General features: G+C 36.9%; 2 protein-coding genes across 2 annotated transcripts in view; one reads left to right on the plus strand and one right to left on the minus strand.

Moving 5' to 3' along the window:
* Positions 1-24,651, minus strand: part of LOC135079345 (elongation factor-like GTPase 1) — a 198,466-nt gene that overhangs the window by 10,173 nt on the left and 163,642 nt on the right. The window lies entirely within an intron of this gene.
* LOC135079349 (protein giant-lens) overlaps positions 20,204-24,651 on the plus strand; it is a 30,217-nt gene continuing 25,769 nt past the window's right edge. Inside the window, exon 1 of the mRNA XM_063973989.1 lies at positions 20,204-20,472. Within this exon, the coding sequence (XP_063830059.1) occupies positions 20,281-20,472 (192 nt within the window). The 5' untranslated portion in view covers positions 20,204-20,280. The remainder of the gene's footprint in view (positions 20,473-24,651) is intronic.

Raw genomic sequence — 24,651 nt, forward strand, 5'->3', positions numbered from 1 at the left:
AGAATATTAGCAATTTGCAAATACAAATCACTAATAGTCCCGCTAACCCAACCCCTCGTGGTAAGCTAAATATCCTTGTGTTACGATTAAGAGTATGTTCACTACAATAGTCGAGCGGCGCCGGCGGGATTCGAACCCGCGTTCTTCGGATCACGAGTCGGCCTGTCCGACCCCTTCACCGTCCGTGAATTTATACCAGAACACCAGTAGCCAAACTTAGTGGGTGAAAGGACCAATTAGAATTACACCTGTTAGGTATATGATTGTTTTTTTTTAATACACAATGAGAGAGTTCTACAAGGTGGACCGACGACATCATAAAGGTAGCAGGAAGGCGCTGGATGCAGGCCGTTACAAACCTTGCGATGTGGAAGTCATTGGGGGAGGCCTATGTTCAGCAGTGGACGTCCTGTGGCTGAAATGATGAGATTTCTTGGGGATGCCTGATGGATGATGAATGAGTGGCGACGTTTACATCATCTAGCGATCTAACTATAAATCAGTTTAATAATCTTTATTGAATATGCCGATAGCTTGCGCACTTTAATTCTCTTGCCGCTTTGATGAATAATTATACTAGACTTAATGTAATCCCGTTGGAAATAATAATCTGTCTACAATCTTGGAGAGCTATTGATTTTAATCTATTCTATTCATTAACATCTAAATACCAAATGGTTTCATTCACAATCCATACCATTCATAGAATAGAATGAATTATAGGTTAGTTAATGATAGTTAATTTTGTAATGAACAGTCAGCACTGTATTATAATAGTCACGTAATAGCGCAAAATAGCTTATATTTTACATTGAATTTCAGTGAAGTTATTAATAGTAATCTGTTCGTTGTTTTTAAGAACATCTGGATGATGTTTTGCAAAAGGGTTCTATGTGACAAATTATGAGTTTAGAGAATTCAGAAGGACTGATGCTTGCTGTGATTTTCAGCAACGTCTCGTCTTGCAATGACTGTCAAGTGACAAACCATACAAAATAAAAAAAAAACATTTAATTGATTTTTTGCCAATTGATTTCTACTGCCAAGTTCACCGATGTGGTCGGATTCAACTGTTACGTGCGTGGGTTCCGTTACGATAAACGTCAGCAGGGATCCGCCGTGTGGTTTATTATTAGGGTGTCGTCTTTACAGGACTATTAAGGGACATCTATCCAATTCAAAGAAAAAAATCTTTGACTTCTTTGTTTTCTTCTTCTTTTTATCGTGTCCACAACAAACTTACACAGTGTAAAGCCCAAAACTCCGCTACAAGAGTGGCGTTGTTAGCAGCATTCTTTAAATCCTGCGTGCAGTTGCTCGGGCACTTAGGACATGATATTATGATAGTTTCATTGTACAAAGAAAGTGACACTTTTTGGCCTGTGGCAACTTTTTTCAATTTTTCCCTGACACAGTAATATTTTAACACACACGGTGTCGCGACTCGCGACGCCGAAGTCCTGGAAGGAAAATGACGAAATGTTAGCTAAAGCTTTAGAAATGCAAAATCAATCAGGATCAAAAGTTTAACTCAAAAGACAATTTCTAATAATAACTAGAAATATAGCGAAATAACAGTAGTAGGTATATGTAGCAAATTTTGTATCGTATTCCTACTTATCGATTTCAACATTATCCCATAATATTATGGTGGAGGCAATAGTGCTCCATAACAACTCAGGAAAGTCCCACTAAGAATTTTGTATCGAACTTCTACTAATATTTCTCAACATTATTCCATAATTATGGTGGAGGCATAAGTGCTCCATAACAACTCAGGAAAGTCTCTCTAAGTCCTCGACCAATCATACCGTGTGGTGCACGTACTTATCATTGGTTTTTCTAAGAGTCAGGGCGGATGCGGCAAGATGCCACCTTATCGCCGGCCACGGAAACTGCCACTATTTATTGGAGTGCTTATTTACAATATCGCCTCGCCGGGAAAGTGTTTTTGTACTATCCAAAATGGCCGCCAATGTGGGCATGTCCGGTTGCCGAGGGATGACAAATATGTACAGTGAATTACGAAAGGTTTGTGTATGGTCTGTTAAATTTCGGAAAAGTTGTGATTGCTTGTCAAAGAACATAGTAAATAATATGTAATTTAAATATACATAGGATAGAATATTTGTGTGTTTACTGTTTATCTGATCTTGTCACCAATCGTCATTTACAGTCTCTTTCGATAAGGAAGAACGTTAAGATTTCTATCTAAGAAGAATAATGATAATTCACCGTGTTTTTTGTTGTTTGTAGTTTTTTGTCAAGGAGTATGCTATAATATTTATTTTAAAGACATAAGAAGTGAATTTAAATAAATGATTTTATTATTTGTATTGTTTCAAATCAATTATTAAAAGTACTTGACCGTAATTCGAGGCTTATAAATTGAGATAGGCATATCCGTTTCCCGTAGTCTTTACCAATTTTAGTACTCTTTTTACACTACAGAGGGCGTGTTTCCGGTCTCACTAGGCAGTGGCGCCACCTATCTAAAGTTTCGTTAGTTTTAACCGCGCCATTTTTACTCATTGGCGTTCTTGTTCCCGTAGCAGAAAGTTGTTCGCTAAAAAGCGTACAAACGTTTCTAAAAAATTGTGAGTTACCTAGTGCATTACCTACGGAAAAATAAAGTGTTAAAATTATAAGTGTTGGAACATCTAACAGGAAAAAATGTAAGTACCTACAAAGTAACATTTTTGCAAGGATTATTCATTTTGAATGTTTATTGGTATATATTTCAAATTACTACGTACGAATATTCACCCTCATAGTGAATTATAAATTGTGTATTTAGAAGTGAATATTTAGTGTGTTATTTCTTAAGAAGTTAACCTTTTTCTTATAAAATAATTTACTACCCTCAAAGTGAAATAATTTTCTTACGTAAATTATTCTTATCTAATTACAAAATAGTGTTTAAAATTTTACGTTAAATGAACGAAATAATTATTAACAAATTATTTTAACGGATTTTCCGTTCGACTTTTTCAAAATACAACCTTATAGCAATTTTTCTGCCTGAATTCCTTGGATGGTTTGTAACATAAAGCAAATTTCAGAATGAGTGATGCAAAGTCTCCACTGGTTGAAGAGGAACCGAGGCCTGGGCCAAGTGGTGTGCGTCGGAAGCGGGCTCGCAGCAGTAGCACCGATACTACCAGCACCTCCAGTAGCTCCAGCTCGAGTTCTTCCTCATCGGGAAAACGTAAGCGATCTCGGCGACACCGCCATAAGAAAAATAAAACCCGTCATTCGAAATGGCGTCAGATAACAAAAGATATTAGTGAGTTGCGCAATTTGATTTCAAAGCCTCCTACTCAACATAATTGTGATTTAGATGATCAAGTGTCAATTTATTCGCGGGTCAGCGGGGATCTCTATGAGGATGAAGTGGGCAGTAATGAACTTAATACGATTGTTGATGGTCCGGAACCACACTTTATTTTCGATTTAGAAACTAAACTAAAGGAACCTTCTGTTCCCAAGGCCCCCGATAATTATGTTAAAATGTTAGCCGATGTTCAACGCTTCGGTAATTCAACTTGGTCTGAAGTTAGGTATGCGGACACACAAAAACTTTACAACCATACCCCGGGTTTCGTGGAACTCGAAACTAATGGTGAAATACGATCTTACGATTCCCTTACTCATTTGTCCAAAGCCGATAAGGCTTATGCCGCAATAACTTTTTGTGCCCTCAAACAAAAAGAATATTTACAAGAGAATATTCGGAGCTTACTAACTTGGGCTAAATCCGATTCAGGTAATTTAAATAACCTAAATGCCAAAATCGAAGATTTATTTCTAAAAGGGGATTTTCATAAAATCTCAAGCGACCTGATACAATTAGTATGCGGCCATAGATCTGAGACTATAGAAATTAAAAGAGATGCGATTCTAAAACATGTTAAGGATCCTGTAGTTAAAGTATCTCTCAATAAGATCCCTCCTTCGAATACACACATTTTTGAGGCTGATGCCTTTGCGTCCGCATTAGAAAAAGCCGGGGGGGTACGTAAGGCCTTTTGGCCACTTAAATCTGATTCCTCACAAAGGGGAATTAATAAAAATCAACGCCATCCCTCGAGGGGAACAGGCGTCAAGAAATTTACGGGACCATCGAGTGGTCCTCAAATTCCTTGTTGTGTTTCTGGCACCTCTTGTCAATCACACAATACAGTACCAACCTCGAGGGTTGCGTACAACAATATGAATCAACACAACTGCCACAACACCATGGCTTACGAAAATGTAAGGGGTTCATTTCAATACCGAGGCTCGAGGTCTCGTGGTTCACAAAGAGGAGGAAGAGGACGAGCATCTTCTCATGCCTCTAGAGGTCAATTCAAACGTAATGATCAATGACTCGAGGTCATTCCAAGCCGGGCAATTAGTCCACTTTTACAAAAAATGGATGGAAATGGGCGCTTCCGAAATAATAATAAAATTAATACAAGGTTATCGCATACCGTTCATTTCGAAGCCTCCTCTGTCCATGCCAAATGCAAACAACTTGTTTCACACTCAAGTATCGGAAGAAATGACAATAATTGTCGAAAAAATGAAAGCTCAAGGCATTCTAAATCCAGTACATGTTGTGACACCCAGTTTCGTATCACACCTGTTTCTAATACCCAAACCAGACGGATCGCATCGTCCGATTTTCAATTTAAAGAAACTCAACGAATATGTAAAAGCAGAGCCATTTCGACTCATAAACATGTACCGGATTCCAGAGTTCCTCCAGCCAAGCGACTGGCTTTGCAAAATAGACCTGAGCCAAGCATATTTTCACCTGAAGGTCACGGAAACGCATCGGCGCTTTCTGAGGCTAATTTACAACGGTCAACTACTAGAAATGACCTGCCTACCGTTCGGCTTGAGTACGGCTCCAAAGACCTTCTCCATACTCACCAACTGGATAGCCCAGACGTTGCGTCAAAAGGGAGTACGAATATTAGTCTATCTAGACGACTTCCTTATCGCTCATCAAAGTCCTGTTATGCTTCAGAAACATGTAAAAATAACCCTAGCACTTCTAAAGACTCTCGGTTGGTGTGTCAACTTCGAGAAGTCAATAACAACTCCTCAAAAGAGCATAACTTACCTAGGCGTATTGTGGAGAACTTGGGACAACCTCAAGTCGTTGCCAATAGAAAAGATCATCACAATCATAGAAAAGGTTCGTCAAATTCTAAATCAGGGACATGTAGTACTGAGCGAAATACAAAGTCTCGTAGGACTTTTAAACTTTGCCAGCTTTGCAGTGCCACGAGGCCGACTTCATCATCGTCATCTCCTGAGATTCATGAATGCCTTAATAAAACAACCAAAGGTCAGATTTGCATTACCCCTAGAAGTCCAAACCGAGTTAAAGTGGTGGATTCAAAATTGCCACAACTCATCATTACTACATTTCCCTCCCCCGTCGCATTTCCTCACGACGGACGCGTCGGATCTCGCGTGGGGTGCACAACTGGACAATGTACCCCTGACAGGCTCTTGGTTACCCGAGGAACAAAATCTCCATTGCAACATGAAAGAGATGTTGGCTATATTACACGTCATTCGGCTATATGCGCACAAGTTGAGTCACAGTTCTCTCTTAATACAATGCGACAACAGAACGGTAGTAGCTCACCTTCGAAAAGAGGGGGGGACGAAATCGTTACCACTGATGGACTTAACTCAAGAGTTATTGACATTACTGGACCAACACCAAATATTTTTTACTATCCACTACATTCCCGGGCGATACAACAACCATGCCGATCACCTATCGAGACACCGACGTCCACCAGAATGGCACCTGTTGCCAAAATGTCTAGAAAGAATATTCACAAAAATGGGGACCCCTGTGATAGACCTGTTTGCGTCGGAGAGAGCTCACGTAGTATGCAATTATGTATCACTAGACCAGACAGACCCCAAAGCACTGTGCTACGACGCGTTCAGCATGTTGTGGAATTATCCTCTAGCGTGGATATTCCCTCCGCCATTCCTAGTGCCCAAAGTTCTGGCACATCTGAACCAATCGACAGGTGTGTTCCTAATAGTTGTGCCTCGGTGGCAGAAGGTATTTTGGAGGGCAGACCTCAAAGCAAGAGCCCTTGCAGCTCCGGTTGTTCTGAAGAACCTGTCAATGAACCTAGTGGACACATCAACAGGCCTTCCTCCTCCGAATATAGAGGACCTGACACTCGAAGTCTGGAAATGTGGGGGTGGACCGACGAAATAACGGACTGGAATGATAGTCAGGTATCCCTACTAAAACATTCTTGGAGACAATCTACTCTCAAAACATATAAAGTAGCATGGGAGCGCTGGTTAGGATGGGCAAGATCGAATAAGGTAAACCCTAAAAAACCCACAGGCTCTCAACTTGCACAGTTTTTAGCTGATCTTCATTTAATTCATGGCTTGTCATATAATACCATACTGCTGCATAAATCGGTGGTATCCACCTTGTGTAACGCGGATATGTCCAGTCAGTTAAGTTCCCACGTCCTGGTCAAGCATATTCTTAAATCAATATCTCTAAAGAATCCAAAAGTAGTAAAATCAAATATTTGGGATGTTGATATTTTAGCTCAATACTTGTCCAATTGTTCGATAGACAAAAACAACGCTTACCAGACTTCACGACACACAGCTATTCTCTTGCTATTATGTTCAGGGCGGCGGATTCATGACTTAACGTTGCTTAGAGTTGATTCTGATCATTTTATAAAATCAGATAATTATGTTATATTTCGGCCAGAATTTGGATCCAAAACGGATAATATGGACTATAGGCAATCCGGTTGGAAATTAATGACAAATAATGACAACGTTAATCTTAACCCAGTTTTCTGGATTGAGCACACTATATCACTGTTGCAACCTAGACGGGATACAGCTAAGAAATTTAATTTGTTTATGACTGTTAGGGGTCCTGCTAAACCAGCATCTCGAACTGTTATAGCAGGTTGGATAAAACATTTATTTAAAGAAGCAAATATTCAGTTTTCCCCTGGTAGTGTGCGGTCAGCGGTGGCCTCAAAAAATTTGTTAAGTTATCCTCTAGATGAAATTTTAGCGCGCGGGAATTGGAGGTCCGCTAATACCTTTCAAAAGTATTATAGGCGCGAAGTTATTCCTAATAGGAACCCAACAAATACACAAGTATCTCGTTTATTTCATCCTATTGATTAAATTAGAACATGATCGATATACAATTATATAATAATAATTAATAATTAAAGTGCAATTGCTAACATGATTTACACTCGGATTAGAATCTTATATTATGTTTGTATAAATTATACATTATGTTAATAAATAAATGTAAACAGAATATTAATTGTTTTATTATAAAATCTTAGGTCACATTGGCGTATAATTCAGGTGTTTCCATGTCTCACCAGGCGATAACAGACACTTCTCAATTTATAAGCCTCGAATTACGGTCAAGTACTTTTAATAGCAGCGTTTTACCTGAAATAAAACGTATATTAAAATACTTACCTAATTCGAGGCTTAGTTTTTAACTCTGCCTGGTGCATTTATTCGAAGCCAATGAGTAAAAATGGCGCGGTTAAAACTAACGAAACTTTAGATAGGTGGCGCCACTGCCTAGTGAGACCGGAAACACGCCCTCTGTAGTGTAAAAAGAGTACTAAAATTGGTAAAGACTACGGGAAACGGATATGCCTATCTCAATTTATAAGCCTCGAATTAGGTAAGTATTTTAATATACGTTTTATTTCAGGTAAAACGCTGCTATTAGTTTACTTATGTCAAAATAAATAAATAGACATGGATTTAAAATAACTGAAGCTAAAGATTTTTTTACTGGTAAAAAATAATACCTGCATGTAATAATTCAAACTGGAACAACTAATTATCCAAAAGTACTTAATGTTGTTTTACATTTTACATACAGTTTCGAATGATAAAACTACGTGGGAGGAAGATATGTGGCGCGATTTCAAGATGACCTAGACCCACTTCTGGTCGGTCATGTTGACTTCGCGCCTTTTCGCGCCTGCTTAATTTGCATTCAAGTTTTTATCGAGATATTTGTATGAAATGCCAAAAGGTTAATAGTGACAATTGACTAAATAGAGTTACAAAATTTTCTTTAGTTAACTTGGAAAGGAATAAGAGTTGGGTTTGCTTTAAATACGTGAATATGATCATGAAAACAATCAGCATTATCATGCATCCGGATGATGATTGATAACGCTAACTGCGTAACATTCATGTCCTGCATATAAGCTAACTAGTAAGCCTATTTTGATCAATAATGTAAATCCAGAGACAAAGCTTGATACTTTTCTGGTCGTAGTCTTATTTTTCTGAAAATTTATGTTCGAGGCTCAAATCTGCAGAATTTCTATTTCGCTTTCTTTCAGCTAGAGCTAGTAATAAAATACGTAGTAAATAGTTAATTGTTTTTTAAATAAGATTGTTTAATTACATGCTTACTTTACATACTCAAAACAAGTGCTGCCAAGGCAGTAATGTGATATTGGTATCCGTATACCGGATGAGTGTAATTAACTATTTTTTGATTTAAGGCTTATATCAGCTGATTTTGACATTGAGTTGTTGGTTACGTCACGGTTACGTGTTTATCAACAAAATGAAGAAACAATCTTAATCTCTTTTATGAACTAAATAAACAAGTTTTCTTTCTTCATTTTATGCGTATTCTCCAACTTTTGTATTCCTCTCTAGAATTCCGGACAAAGGCCAGAAACTAAAAGCTCGAGTTTAATTCTTTAATCACTAGACTTCGTCACTCGAAATTGTACCAAAACTCTTACTTTCTTGACTGGGTGTTATTAACCAAGCGTTCGACATCCGATCAACTGCTCCGTATACTGTCGTGACGGGAAGCTGCGCTTACGCAGGAAGGCAGTAAAACGTTAGGTCGGCGACGGTCGGTAATAGTCAACGCTTTTTACCCGGTGACAAATTATGGTGGCCAGTTTCCGATTCCATGGGTATTTTATTGAGTTTTTACCAAAGTATGTGAAGTCTAATGAAGTAATGACTTTGGAGATTGCGATCGGTTTAAAGACTGTTAGATTTCGTAATCGTTTCGCTACGAAGGTATATGGATTCAAAAGTCATACTCGTCCATCTTTATCAAACGACTTTATTGAGGCGACCACGTCTGTATTCACAAACGATGCTTGCTTAAGTTTAGCAGCAAATTGGACGCTCAGCGTTGAAAAGAGCTCTGTGATTGGTTCGTGTGTCACGCTGTGCATCCACGCGCACTGTGAGACCTCATAGTAATGTTTGTGAATGCGGGCGTCATAATTCGATTCGATTCAACCAATTCGAGAGTCGGTACTTCCAGCCCTGTCGCAAGCATACAATTATATTTAGTTAGCTGAAGGGGTTTACAATGCTATGTTTATGTAATTTGTGCATAGAAATAACTATTGATTTGGGTCAAAATGTTGGGGTCTTTACATTTAGGCCAATATGTAGGTACCAAGCATTATAGACTAACACTGTAGCAACCATAGATCACAGAAACTAAAGGGAGATGCGTCAAGGAGGCGGGGCCGGTGTCGCAGAAATATGCCCAAAAACAGAACACATTGCTGCAGACGTCATAATGTAAACAGTTTAACATTGCTTGCGCAGTACTAAAGATTATTTGAACGTTGAGTATATCGATACCGCAGTGGGTAATGAGCACATAGGGGAGAGTTCGGTATATTGTACCGCCGGGTAAATTGTACCACCCTCATATTTCGTAAAGTATTTATTGAATGTCTGTAATTGCAACACTCAGCGATACACAACTAAAATCAATTAATATCGGCCATGTGGTTTTTGCCGTGACAACAAAAACGTGTGTTTTATTTTGAAAAGTATTTTTTCATTGTTTTCAAGTAACTTTTGACAATACATGTTTAGTTTGTAATTTTGTTAAATTTAATCACAGGGTGTTTCTAATATATTATTTAGAAGCGTAAATTAGTGTGGATTACAATTATTTGAAACATTTTTCGGTATTTATAAGCTATATTTTTTACCGATTTTTTAAAAGCACTATCACCTAGTCGGCTAAATTGTACCACATCAAGTTGTATGGATAAAGTTCCATAGGATTTTGAAATTTTTTTTAGTAAATCATATTTTGAAGTTATAATAGCGTAGTTATGTTTGACTAACAATAAATGAAAGCAAAAGACTGGCAAAGTAGATTAGGTACAAGTGTGCGTTACGATAATTGGAATTACAAAACTTGTACTTAAAATCGTGATAACGTGTAAAACAATATCGATTGTCTATGTTATTAACTACTGTTCCTTTTCGTTTCCTAATTTGTTAAGAATGTATCGTATATTATTTTGCAATAGTTTTTTTATTGGCTTGAAATTTATTGAAATCCAATTTAGTAACCCTGTGGTACAAATTATCGAACCGGTTGGCTAAATTGGACCGAAGCTCTGAACTCGTACTTTGTTGATTTGTGCTAAATATACAACAATCATGTTAATTAATACTTATGAAATAGTAAGTTGAATAATGTATCTTTTATTATATACCATGGACATTAGCAAAAACAAAAGAAAACTATGAGTGAAATGGGATTGAAAAAAACTGGTCCAAATTAGCGGACTCTCCCTTATTTGGTAAGATTGGTAAAGATTTGGTAATGCCCCCTACTGAATATTTTGTCACATATAATATAAATATGTAAATAATATAAATATCCTTGGACATTTTACACTGCGCCGCTAGTCCCAAACTAAGCAAAGCTTGTATTATGGGTACTTGACAACGGATATAAACATACTTAAATTTTTTTTTTGTAAATACATACATATTATACATAGAAAACACCCAGACCCGTTACAGAAATTAAAATTCAGCATTTCAATTTCTCCCCGGCCGGGAATCGAACCCGGGACCTCTCTGCATAATTTGATTACATACTTTGTGTCAATTCTAATACGACACTGAGTTTTGAACTCAGCGACAAAAATGTCAAGCCTGATCTGCTGTCGTCTACAAAGCATGGCAGGCTCTGGTCCAGGCGGGATGCGGCCGCATGCCTCAGCGCCGCCGCTTCCTGCGCGCCACCTGTCGGCCGCCGCCGGTACTAATAGCTTAATAGCTCGCGACCGACCAGCTATGCTATGCTACTAACCTAAATCGCCGTTGTTTTAGTTTAATTATAGACGTCCATTATTACTATTTTATTGAATATTTTATAAGCTCCAAGTAAGCTCTAAAACGAGGTGAACTTTTATGTCACGCGGTTTGATATAATTACGGCAAGAATACTCAAATTACCCACAAAGTAGGTAAATAATGTTTTAATTTCCATTTCAAAACATAATGTTTGAAATAATCTACCTAGCCTCCATAAAATAGGTAGGTAAGTAGGTTTACTGTTTACTATCAATATCGTTTCAATAAAAAATATAGTAAGGTTTTAAATGAAACAATCTGAACCAGTATGCAGATGTCCATGGACCGACGACCTCAAGCGCTGAAGACAGCTGGATGAAGTATGCGGGAGAATACTTTGTGGCGCTTTTGGTGGGAGGTCCCACCAAAAGCGGATTGCCATATCGTTCGTTTCAGCCGAAAGACGTCCACTGCTGGACAAAGGCCTCCCCCAAGGATTTCCACAAAGGCCGGTCCTGCGCCGCTCGCATCCAGGCACCTCCCGCGACCTTCACCAGATCTTCATATGCAGAAAGGACATGATTATTGATGCATACGAAATCTAAATGGAACAACTAGTTTAAGATTCCCTGCAAATGTGCATAAGAAGAACCTAACTCGCACTTACATAACCATCTTATCTACAATCATGTAGGTAATCACTAGAGGAAAATTCCACATTACATTACGAATGTCAGTCGCATGCCGTTCGAAGGATATGTTAATAAAATATTAAACGTTATAGTCATTGATATACGTAAGTAATACGAAATGGCGTGATTATTAAATAATTATATCCAGTGCTTAATATAGTAAACGGAGCAGTGCCGGGCGTGGGCGTAGCGCCTTGTACAGGCACTGATAAACATCTATATTTCATACATTAACACTGGTTTTAGCCTGCGACTTTACCTGTAGGAATCGGTCACAGGAAGTCATCAAAACGCGAGTTCCCGATCAAAATAAATTTGTTTCTCATCATCATCAGATCACTTGGTCTCCACTCTCAGCAGAAGTACGTCTTACAATTCACCAGAGGCAAAAATGGATTTGGCCTATTTAAAATATTTCATAACAAACGTATTTTTTATGCATTTTATACGTGCGCTTACGTGACAAGCTATTAGGGATCTATGGAGGACAGTCATGGCCTATTTTTCCCCCTTCAAGTATTATTTTCGAGATTAAGGGTCTCTTAGTAAAATTAAAGTTATTTTATTCATTTATTTATTTGTATTATTAGTTTAGGCATAAAAAGGTTGGCATATCGATTTTCTTTCACATTTATTTTATTAGTATGGATACTTTTATAGCTGGAGATCTTAGATAAGGAATTTAATGATACTCTATTACCTACAGCCTTTTTGTAAGTAGGTAATTGTCACCTAAATAAATATGACTTGATTGGCCAAATGGTGAATAAGGAGTATCTGTTGAGGGTTAAGCAAAGTTGGCTTTAATTCATTAAGAAACTACTGCACGGAATTGCATAAGTAATTTTATAGAAAAATTGCATGTTATATCTAGGAAAGCTATAAAAGCAAGCTGTACCGGTATTTGTGATTTCTGTCTAATGTATTTGAAGTTTGATTAACGCCCGTATTCACAAACATTACTATGAGGTCTCACAATGCGCGAGTGGACGCACAGGGTCACACATGAACGAATCACAGAGCTCTATTCAACGCTGTGAGTTCGATTTGCTGCTTCCCTTAAGCAAGCATCGTTTGTGAATACGGATGTAAGACCATCCTCTATGTGTGATGAAAAACACCTAACCAGTAGGTACATTATAGATTTTAATGCAAAACAGCTAGTTCTACTAAAACAATGGGGCAGGTCAAGCTCCAGGTACAGTCACTTCAAGGAAACCTTCAATATCCAAACAGTTCCATCAATGAAGCATTTGTTATGGGAACTTTGGTTTTATCGGCGATTGTACCTTGTTAGCTCGACTTTATGAAAGAAACCACATTAAATAGGTACCTGTTCGATTACGCGTCCATATACGAGAGGAAACAGTGGGCCAGAGAGTGGGCCGACCCGATCCCACTCCCCCGCGTGGGCTGAGTTACATAAGGCGTCGTGTCACGGCGACCGCGTACGTTAAGGTGGTAATTGAAAAGCGCATCCATATCAGGGTTGCCAAAAGTACATATCTGGGGGCACGGCAGTGCCCCCACCAAGTCGAGCATAATGTAAGAACAGAATTAACGAAACGCACTAAATGGAAATGGGTATAAAAACTAAACGAATGAAATGTGCCTACTAAACAGCACTATAATCTCTATAAAGTTATAGATTACTTGAAATATATCATTGATAGAATTACCTCCACATGAAATAACTTTGTGTTCGAAAACCTAGGCTGTTTACAGCAATTTCTTATACTTATCGGTTGAACAGAATCATAATATAAAATATGGGTTAATTAATTTTCTTTTTTCGTAAAGGTGAATACTTTTAAACTAATTAGGCGTTATCCAAGGTCAAAAGCATAAAAAATATTTAAGTAATTTTAACACGTTATTGTTTATCTCAATTAATATTTCATAATGAAGGCCGCGCAAATGAATTTTGAGTTTATCTAGACGTAAATAAACAATAAATTACTGTTTTTAAGCACTTTCGGAAGCGTGACAAGGAAGAGGTGATATTTACTAGCATCGCGTGTTTTTCACTATTATAACTTTTTACTAAACTTCTGCTACGAGTTGGGGGGCTAACATTTCAAAGGGCGCGGCGCCAGTGATAGCGATTAATGTGATAAAATACAATTATGTGAAGCGCCTACAAATTCTCACGTAACGAGAGGCTTTACAATGAAATAAAAACTGTTAATTTGGCGAAAAGGTCATAATTTGATTGAAATACTTAGTTTCCATAATTATTCTGATATTTTCTATAATAATATTAACTGAAAAATTGAGGCTTGTATTAACAAAAAACAATATGCACGTAGAATAGATACTTTTTTATATTCCAATACCTTTTTAAATAACATTTAGGTGTGGGTAGTATTATTAGCCCATACATAAAATGCCACAATAAATCAAAAAGGAAAAGTCCTCTTAAAAACCTTTACAAGTCTCATCACATTTTTGTTCTATCAGCGATAAAAAACGAAAGTAACCAGCTTACCGCTAGCAGTGAGGCCCCACCCCAAAGCTCCAAGTTTTGATATCCACCGCGTAATTAAAGCCAAACTATCATTTTCGTGTTTTTCTGACTGTTTATCAAGATGGCGATGACAGGTGATAGGCGTAATTGCACGGAACCTGAAGTTGAGTGGGCGTAAACAAAAACAACCGTAAATGAAGCCTTTGACACGAATGTTGGTGGAAATAGTCCTAATCGCTTTATCGAGGGTAGTAACAAAACAAATTTTATAACATAACAACCAGTAAAAATAAAAAAAAATTTTTTTTCATTATTTTTGGGATATACCTATTTACAGCTTTAAGGCTGAGTTGCACCACCTAACTTTGACCGTAACTATAACGATAACCGGTGCTTTTTGTAAGATGGTGCAACCCAGCGTTAGTGTCAAAAAAGTCCAATATCGTACCCCAAAACTTACATTTAAGGAAAACCTTTAAAAATATGTAAATCTCCAAAACTGAGTGTCCACGGAACCCTATAATTTGGTGCAATAAAAGATATGCAAAGTGGTCATAATGACCGAAGGCATTGTTATCTATTAAGAGAGCGGTAACGGACGTGGATAACTGAGAAAAAAACACTTAAGGGCCTAACCGGATCTGTCACTTCCAAGTAAAGAACAATGTTGCCTTATAAAAAGGTACTACAAAGGTTTTAGAGGACGTGGACGCGTGCCAATTAGGGGTGCCACGAGAATGAAACTTGAAGAACAAATATTTGGGCGTTCAATGAATGGAGGACACGTTCTTTTGTTATGAATGGAACGAGTTGTAAGATGGAGTGCTGTTGTGTGAATGGAAAAACCTAAATACTACGAACTGAAGTACGATTAAGTTCTTAAATATTGTAAGCTATTAAAGGACAGATTTACTTACGTCGTTTAGGTATAAATGCTTGTAAGTAAAATTGTTGTAGCAGTAATGAACTAATGACTATAAGACAGTACTGTAAATGAGATTTATTAAGGAGACTTCGTTTTGCACAAATGCAGATACACATATCTTCACCCCTGGCTGGATACAATTTGAAATATCAAATGGTGGATGTGCTTCTTCATTACAAATTTTTACTTTTGGAGTACTGCACTAAAAAAATCGTATTAAAGAAACTAGCTTGGCCCAGCACCAGTTTAGGTGTGCAAACAAAAACCAAACAGGCGGTCAAAAGTTACTTTTTTAATCATTTCTAACTAACAAAAATATTTCTTTGACACTCATATCTCAATAGGCAACCCTATTTATCTTCTATCCCTGACTCTCAGTAAGGGTGCGAAAAAAACGCTGACCACTCGAGTTTCGAGAGGGCATTGTCTATTGCTTGGGCTTAAGCGATGCACATTTCTTGTTTCTTGCCTTTTGCATCCTCGAGGGCACTAAAAGTTACCTGCTTTGGCAATAATAGCCTTTATCACTGAATTATACGAGCCATAAAGTTACGTGAGTAAGAGATAGGGAAATACCCATTCATGGTAAGATTAGTGAATGAAAAAATGTTGAGTGTTGCGTTCTATTTTTTGAGAGATTTTGCGTTTTTTCTTTAATTTGAAATTTAAAAAACTGACTTAAACATATTTTTTTAATTATTTTTGTAAACATTTAAGATAGGGGAGGTACTGAAAGTTTATACTGAGTTAATGTATCATTTTAATCATGGATGCAGTCTAGATTATGTATTAGTTTATAAGTTAAGACACTTAATTATAAAAAAATAAAAAGTAAAACTATGCCTGCCTTTGATTACATTTCCTGATGTGATCTTCCAACTTGGTTACGTTACTTATTTCTAATACACCGTCATCAATTTAAAGCAAAAAGTATATTAGTGACTTACATAACGTTGAAAGTATGAAAATATGTGGCCGCACTTTTTGCTTTTGCATCGTGGAATTTAGAACAGACCTTCATACTTTCCAATTGTTGGAACAATTGCTGGAATATTCCAAGTTGTGGAATTGCTATGGGCAACACGCGACCACATTAACTGTGCTGATAACGAAGCGGGTAGCTTTGTTGATGTAAGGGTAAACTGTATTTATACGTGATCTTGTTCTTTTGAATATGTTCGATGAGCCTGAGACATTTTATTTATTTGATTCAAACTCTCTGGCCACGGGACTATTCCCACATCTCGTTCCCACCGCTGCAACCCCTGTGTAGCCAGGATCTACAGCTTGATCGCCAATAAAAACCCAACAGTGAAGGTCAAGTTTTTCGCGGGGAAAGTTAAACTGTCATTGGACCCGCAACGAAATAAATCGGAAGAAATACAAAATCAAATTAAAATCAGATTGTTTGAAAATTAAAATATTTAAAATGATGGTATCAATTTTCTGACTTCACCATGCCATTTATATGCACATGTTAACATGGGCTAGTGTCAGCTTATAACCCCATTTAGGTACCTAACATCCTGTATACCATGCCGAAACCATTATTTTGTTTGTAGTCCAAAACCCCGTTTTGGTAGTACCAAAAAGGGCTTTTAACTTTTGTTGAAAAATAACACCTATTCCAACTACATAAGATCAGCTTGATATGCCATTATCCATAGAGTTTATAACCTCACATGTCTTTAACGGATACGTTTTGTCGTATCAAACAAATAATATAGGTGATTTAACGCAATAAACGATGAGTTAAAAGGCATATTCGTGAGTGGCCTTTTTTGCCTAAATCTGTATGTGCATTGTGCATATTGAATTTTAGTGATGGGATACCAAGTAGTTTTAGTGCATCGATAAAAATAAATATAATATAGACTTCTTAGAAATGTGACTTATCAAATGCACTTAATGGCAAAACAAAGTAGGTACCTACTGAAAAAGCTCTCATCTTAGTGGTACAAGTTTTCAATATTCTATAGTAGTAGGTTTTACATGAATATTTTTAAGCATTACTAAGATTTAATATTTTCACTTGAGTAGCCGTCATATTATAAGTCTTAACGTAAAATGGTCCTAGGTTTCACCTAACAGTGGCATCTCAAAAGACATTTTAATTTGTGGTCAATATAGATCACTAAATAAAGAGAATCGGAAAAATTTACTATTTTAAAAATAACGGTTACAAAAGCATGCAATTTAGTCGAGTGAAGAAAACAAGATTTCAAGGTAGTTGTAGAAATTGTTTCGTTTTTTCATACAAGGTATTCAATTATGCATACTGGCAATGCAAGTTTCTTAACTTTATATGCGAATACAAGTTCAAGTAATTTCAGTTAACTGAAATACGAAGTACAGTTAGTTCAAGTTAAGTTTTATCGATAGATTGATGCACATCACTATAAGTTTTCAATAAAATATTCATGGATTCCAACATTAGTCCTCCATAATTTCAGAATGTTATTATAACGTTAGTTTCAATCTCGTGTTTTTGTTAGAAATAAATATGTGTTCTTTGTTTTCTACATAATACTTTTTATTTACTGTTATCAGTTTATCTGTAGGTACCTACTTCATCATCAGCACCTAAAATTCAGTATTAATTTTAGGTGCTTCTTAGTTACTGATGACCCATTGTTCAGATATTCTAAAAGGTTACGCATACTATAATTGCATCACAAAATTACTGACAATAGGTAAGTATATTTTTATATCTATAAAAATCTATATGAATAGTAATCAAATTAAATAGAAATAAAAAACGATGTTCGGTTTCCTGTAAACGTAAAATGACAGCAATCATAATGTTTAAAAATGCAATTATGTTAATGCGGTAATGAATATGAAAACACTGCAATAAAACACGGACTTCAGACCGGAAGTGTACAAAGAACGCCTGTGAATTATTATGAAATAATTTCTTTTTAGCAAAGTCTTGTGGAATAAATTTATCCCGTCATTCATAAATTTACCCCTTACGCCTGATACGAAATTCTTGACTATATTTTCAGTGTTGCTGTCATCTATGCAGTCACGATTTCAGACTATAGAAAGTCACAAAGCAGGATCTTTGACTTCATTCATCAAGCAATTAAAAGAAATAGATTTCTGAATCGAATCCATTCAGTTTCTTCACAGACCTGCTGTGAAGAAACTGAATGGATTCGATTTTTAGACCCTTTAATGAGAACAGAGGTGCAATTGTGTAAAGCAATCGTAATAATTTGACAGTTCATAACGTACAATAAAGTCAGTTAAACAAAGCGTTTGACAGAATAATCGTACGTCATGAACTGTCAAATGATAACGATTGCTTTACACAATTCCATCTCAGATAATGATGACGGCAAGTCCCATGAGTAACAATATTAGGCTTTACCCCTCTAATTAAGAGAACAACAAGGAACACACCCACTCGTCAAGAAAATTAATAGAAAATATAGCATTTTCCTGATAGTCACGATATTAGTTAGAAATTGTTAACGTCTAAAATAAGGCACCATAAATACTGTAAGGCCGATAAGATCACGTGTAAGAGGGCAAAGGAAGTATTTATAGTGCTATTTTTATCCAAGCATCGAACATTATTGATAGTATATTGAGTATTATTTCTATGTCGTCAAGCATTTATTTCATACCCCGCGGTTGGAGTAAATAGCATCTCGGAGCCGTTCGTTGGCTTATAAACAAAATAAAAGACTAAACACGTGCCATGGCCTCCAATGCTATATAAATAACGTATACATTTCCCGATGGCCATATAACTCGATACAAACAACACAGGTATACTCGCAAGTATGTATAGTAAGCCAGTCCATTCATAAGAACGGTTCATTGATGCGGCCGCGGCGGTGAATGGGCGCGAGCGAGACGGAGCATCCGTAAGGTCGCGTTACAATGCCGTCTCTTTCAATTTCCCATGAATGAGTTGAAATCCTGTTCTTCGAAATGTGTCGCATTGTTTTGTGGTAAGACAATCGAGTGGTGGCCGGATTGTTTGAAGTGGGTGTTGTTGGGGGCGATTATTCTGGCATCCCCCCACAAGTGGATTAGGCGCGGATTAGATGGAATTTTTCTTGTAGGGTACTTTACTTTTTTTGGCACGTTCCTCCGGATGTAAAATAGCACTTACATTGCTTCGTTTTTCAAAAAAGTTTACCGTAATAATATCTTGGAAGAAAACTAAATGACTAAGAAAAAATATGACTAACAAAAGTAAGTCGCACGTTACTGAGGAATTTCCTTTGTAATCATACAAATATTCAAGACCCTCAAAATAAATTTAATTTAGAACTGAATAAAAAAAACAAATGAACGTGTAACTTAATGCTAACTTAGATCGAACTTGAACGGTTGTGGACGCAGCTTTATATCAAAGCAACAAGATTGTGTAAAAAAACACTGTCGGTAGGAAGTCAACCCGAGCGCGAGCGGATCGTCTTGATCCGTCTAAGATGGAGGGAAAATAACAAATATTTATTTGTTTATTTATACTGTTCATAAAAGTACTTTAATATTTTCATGTTGAGTCATATTTACGAGATATTTGTAAGACAAATGAGATAAATTAACGTAAATTAACCATTACAAAATTAATAATTCAGATTTTAAGAAATATTTCTTATAAGTATTACAAGAGATATTGTATTTTTGACAATATCCAAAAAATATTTTGAATGGACTATTTGAGTGAGTAACTGAAATATTTGTAGGCGTATGCTAGTTCATATTAAAACGATTACTTATTAATATGATCTCAATTATCATTAACAATCTATCTAATTCACGTTGGAGATAAGCATATTTCTGTCAACATTTATAACCATGATAAGAAACTGGTCGGGAAGGTCGCAAAGCTCAGAAAGTCAAGTACCAAGGCGTTTCTGTCGCCGTACAAAGTGCTTATAGAGGCGCGTAGGCCAAGCCGTACCTGGCCGGCGCGAACGCTGCCAGTCAGACTCTGTCGATCGGCGGGCGCGACACGCACTAAGATCGTCCGAACAAGTTCGACGAAACCCCAAATCGTAACTAACTTTACAACGCGAGTGACAATGCAAGTGCTAGCGCCAATTTTACTAGCGTGGCTCATCACCGGTGTCCGGGCGGTGATCCGGACGCCCCTAGAAGCGTTCAGGCCGTCCGGAGAGATCCACGTCCGAAGGCCGGACAAGCTGCCGCTGTTGCCTCACCGGAGGACCACGTTGCCGCCAAAAGGCGGACTCAAGATCTTGTATCAGACTGGGGTGAGTTTCGCATTAAACGGGTTTGTACGTGGAGGGTATTAAGGGGTATTCATTTAAATGCTACAGTTACATATCAAAGTTATTTAGGGTCTATTTACTGCTAGTTTTAAAAAGTGTTTTATGTGTTTTTGGTCAGTGTGTTTTAATCCTGCGTAGATACATAACAATTGAGTTCTATCTTAAGATGAAATCACTCGTGTGTAAACAAGACAAATTTCGTTTGAGAGAATCGTACGTGATAACGGATCACTACTATAATATGTAGTAATTTAATATTGTTGAGTGGGAATTCATGAATATTGATTATGACAGATGCGCATTTATCTTGTTATTGTCACATGTGTTTATTCATCTGCATTATTATTTTAAGGCTCTTATTCTATGTAACAAACATAAAATAGAAATATTTATGGTTAGTAAATAATACTAAACTAAAATAGTTTTTAATGTGTAGATTTCAACTAAATACTGAACCGATATTGATGTGGTTGCTGCAATTTAGGGAATTTTCTAGATGTTTCAAGTCTTAACCAAAGTTGTATAAACCCAGGACGAATGCCTGTAACAAGACGCAAATGTGATATGTTTCGAAGAATTTCATTATAATACGAGTATCGTAGGAATTCAATATCGTTTTGTTTCTTGTTTTCTAATAATACCTAGTTGGCGCCAAATAATTAAACCAGTCTATCTACTCACCCGTGTGCATTATTCGTTAATTTTATCACGGGGAGTCACGATATTTGCAAATAAATCGGAGCCTTTACTTATAATTATTTATCAATGTACAGTCGCCAGCATGTCAGAGTATATTTTGACAAAATGACACCTTAAGACAATAATGATTTGCTTGACATGCCCTCGTCGTACAGTCAAAAGTAACAAAAACTGTCCTGTTGGACCAATCTAAAAAAATATCTGGATGTTACTTGTAAAAACACAAAGATTAGGCATGATCATCTGATATCAGTACCTACCTATTTAAGTACATAATTTGTGTACCTATGTATTAAAGTACCTTCTTAAGCTGTTACCTATTTATTTGAATGATTTTTGTGCAAGTTTAGACAAGTTATTACACTTATGTTTCAAACCAGATACGCATTCAAAGGGCAATTAAAACTAGTTCATATTTATGCATCGGACTGTACAAGCTTACGATTCAAAGTCGTGACGATTGCTACGAATATTAATTGGTTTTCGGAGTAACAACGACTGTTGCTAATTCAGTAATTTATTAATAAGTAATAAGGCTCCAATGCAATAACGCTGTGAATTTATCGGCTAGAGAGTTGAGTGATAAATTGTTCCCTTGTTTAGCAACAATGGTAAGGTAAATTGGCGTTGACAGATGATTTTAGATACTTACTTCTAATATGGACTATAAACATTGCAATCTAAACCATAACAACAATATGTCCTCCGAATTTTGAGTCATAATCCTACTAATATTATAAATGCGAAAGTTTGGATGTCTGGATGGACGTTTGTTACTCTCACACGCAAAACTACTGAACGGATTTTGATGAAACTTTACAGTATTATTCTTTATAACCCAGAGTAACATATAGGCTATAATTTCTGACGATCTTTTACAAAATAAATTTCACGCGGGCAAAAGCTAGTAAAAGTATACATATATCTAAGTTACTTGCGGAATGTTCTTAAACAAAATCTTTTCCCGTTTCCCAACGGCATTTATTCCTGCAAGCGATCAATTTTACCATAGAAATGTGACGCATCATGAGATCCCACGGAGTACATCGCTTGATGGCTTCCAAGAAGTCCCGCCCAGCAATTAACCCCAACCTCACATGCCTCCGCTTGAAGTACCCGATGACTAATCCTACTAAAAACCAAACCACACAATATCCGAATCCAAAACCAACCAACACATAAATCATAATAACCACATTTTCTAATCAATAACAGCTATAAATAAAAAAGTTCCGGATGTCAAATCTTGTCTGTCGTATTTCAAAAACAATGATAATCATTATTATATCTAATTTCGATGTCGATTCAAGACGATAATCGCTTTAGCCTAGGCCCGTAATTGCGTCCGTTCAATAATATAAGTTTAAGAAAAAAATATCGAGCCAGTGTTCCGTTTTCGACTTTAAGTTTAAAGCTTAAGGTTGAAAGTGAGTGGAGGATGTTGTTTTTTAAAAATGGAATTATAAAATCCGGTGCGTAGGCGCTCGCGTAACACCAGTAGCGCGATGGCGGCAGGTGTTCATTCAGTCATTCTTATCTTGACAGCTCCGATGACTTACGGCCGAGGCTCGGTACCGGGACGTGTGTGCTATTTGCTTAAAAAAAAACAATTTTATGTCGCCTAAGCCCATTCGTAACGGTAACCTTTCCGATCTCTTTAAGGTAAGGAATTTGGTATTATCTTGTCGTTTTTTAATTCGTATTAAGGTTTATGCGAGCGGTTAAATCTTGACAGATATACGGCGTACTAAAATTTTTAATATTAAATCTGTGGTTTTGGGGAGTTATAAATGAAGGTAGGCGTTGAAAGAGGTTATGAAAGGAGCGTTGACAATGGCAGGTGGCTAAACAAGCGGCCTTTTTGGATAATTAAGCGTTTAGAACGCAGCGGGAGCTGTTCTGGAGACAGAGACACAGACCTTTTAGATGTCGCCGCCGAGACACACCTCCGCATCTGGCGTCTCCATTGATGAAAGACACCGCGTATATTCTATGAGCTCTTCATTGAGGGGTATGTAAATTCTTTGCGCTTGAAACCAAAATTACGTTTTCAGCGGCGCTTTCGCTTTGGCGGTACTGCGACAAAGGGAGCTTTCAAGGAATGTAAATGTAATTGAAAACTTTTTTACAAACTTCGCCATGCCAAAATACCTGAATCTGTAATTATTATTACGCCTTTGGTCCAGTGATTACGACTCTTTAGACTCATAGGTTCTGGGTTCGATTCTCAGATGAGTCAATAAAAAATAAACTAGAAGAAGTATTTTTGCACTTTTTATAGTTGTAGAAGCGATTTTGTCAATTCTTTCTGAGCATTCATCATGATTTGATTGATCCTGAATAGAATAATGGGATTGCAATTTGGGACAATTGTCTTAGGTTTTGTATTTCATTTTATAAGAGGTCAAAACTAGATATTGTTGTCAAGCCAGTACGAAATGCTTTCTGAAATGGGGAATAGATTCTATGAACATTTCTACATTAGTAAATCAGTCATAGATTTGACTTGTGTTTGAAGTTCTAAGCAAAGTTTCAGGATAATTAGAGTCCAAAGCTTAACGTGGCTTTTTACTCCTTAATAATAAGAGAAAATACCATTTAGAAATTGTTATTATTTTATGCACGTAAATGGCAAAATAAACCTGCTTGCCTTTTAACTTTTAAGTATCAGGCGTTTTGACTGTGCGATGAAAAACGGTGGAGGACAAACATTGGTATAAATATATTGATTGAACTGCAGTTATCCAGATTAAACGAGTGTGATTGAAGCACTCGACTCAATCAGAGACCAACACATGTGGAGGTGCGCTTTCCTGTGGCTGATTGGTGTTAAATTGGCGGCAATTTATGAACCCCTTTGAACACTTGCAGGGGTTATTGTTTACTAGTCGCTATATACTACTAATATACTCAACATCAAATAAACCGCACCTTCCGCGACGGGAACTTAAACGATTTTCTTCTGACACAATCATGGTGCCCCAACAATATTGGTGTTATTTGAAAGCCCAATAAATATCCTTAAAGAAAAACACATTTAATTTCTTAATAAATGATTAACATATACCATAAATGTGACTTAAAAAAATACCTCACTTTGGGCCCACCTATGGGATCAATTAGACCAATTTTTATGGTTATAAAACCAAATAATGATCTCACGTGTCCTCTTTAACAGATGGATAGCGATTAATCCCAACTTAACAGTTTTATAGCCATAAAAGTTGGCTTTAGCGTAACTACCTATTTTTTGAAGAAGTGACTCTGGATCCTTCCCTAGACACATTTTTGGGGTAAAAACCTTTCCTTTAATGAAATGAAGGTTAGAACTAGGCTTTTAAATGGTGCCAATATTGGTGGGAAGTGGGGATGCATACGTTTGAAAATGCTTGTCGCGGGAGGTGCGATTTATTTGATGTCGAGTGTATTATAAATCCTCTACATAGCTCGTAGAGACGATGG

This window comes from Ostrinia nubilalis, chromosome 16 (genome assembly GCF_963855985.1).
Source record: "Ostrinia nubilalis chromosome 16, ilOstNubi1.1, whole genome shotgun sequence".
Lineage (NCBI taxonomy): Eukaryota > Metazoa > Arthropoda > Insecta > Lepidoptera > Crambidae > Ostrinia > Ostrinia nubilalis.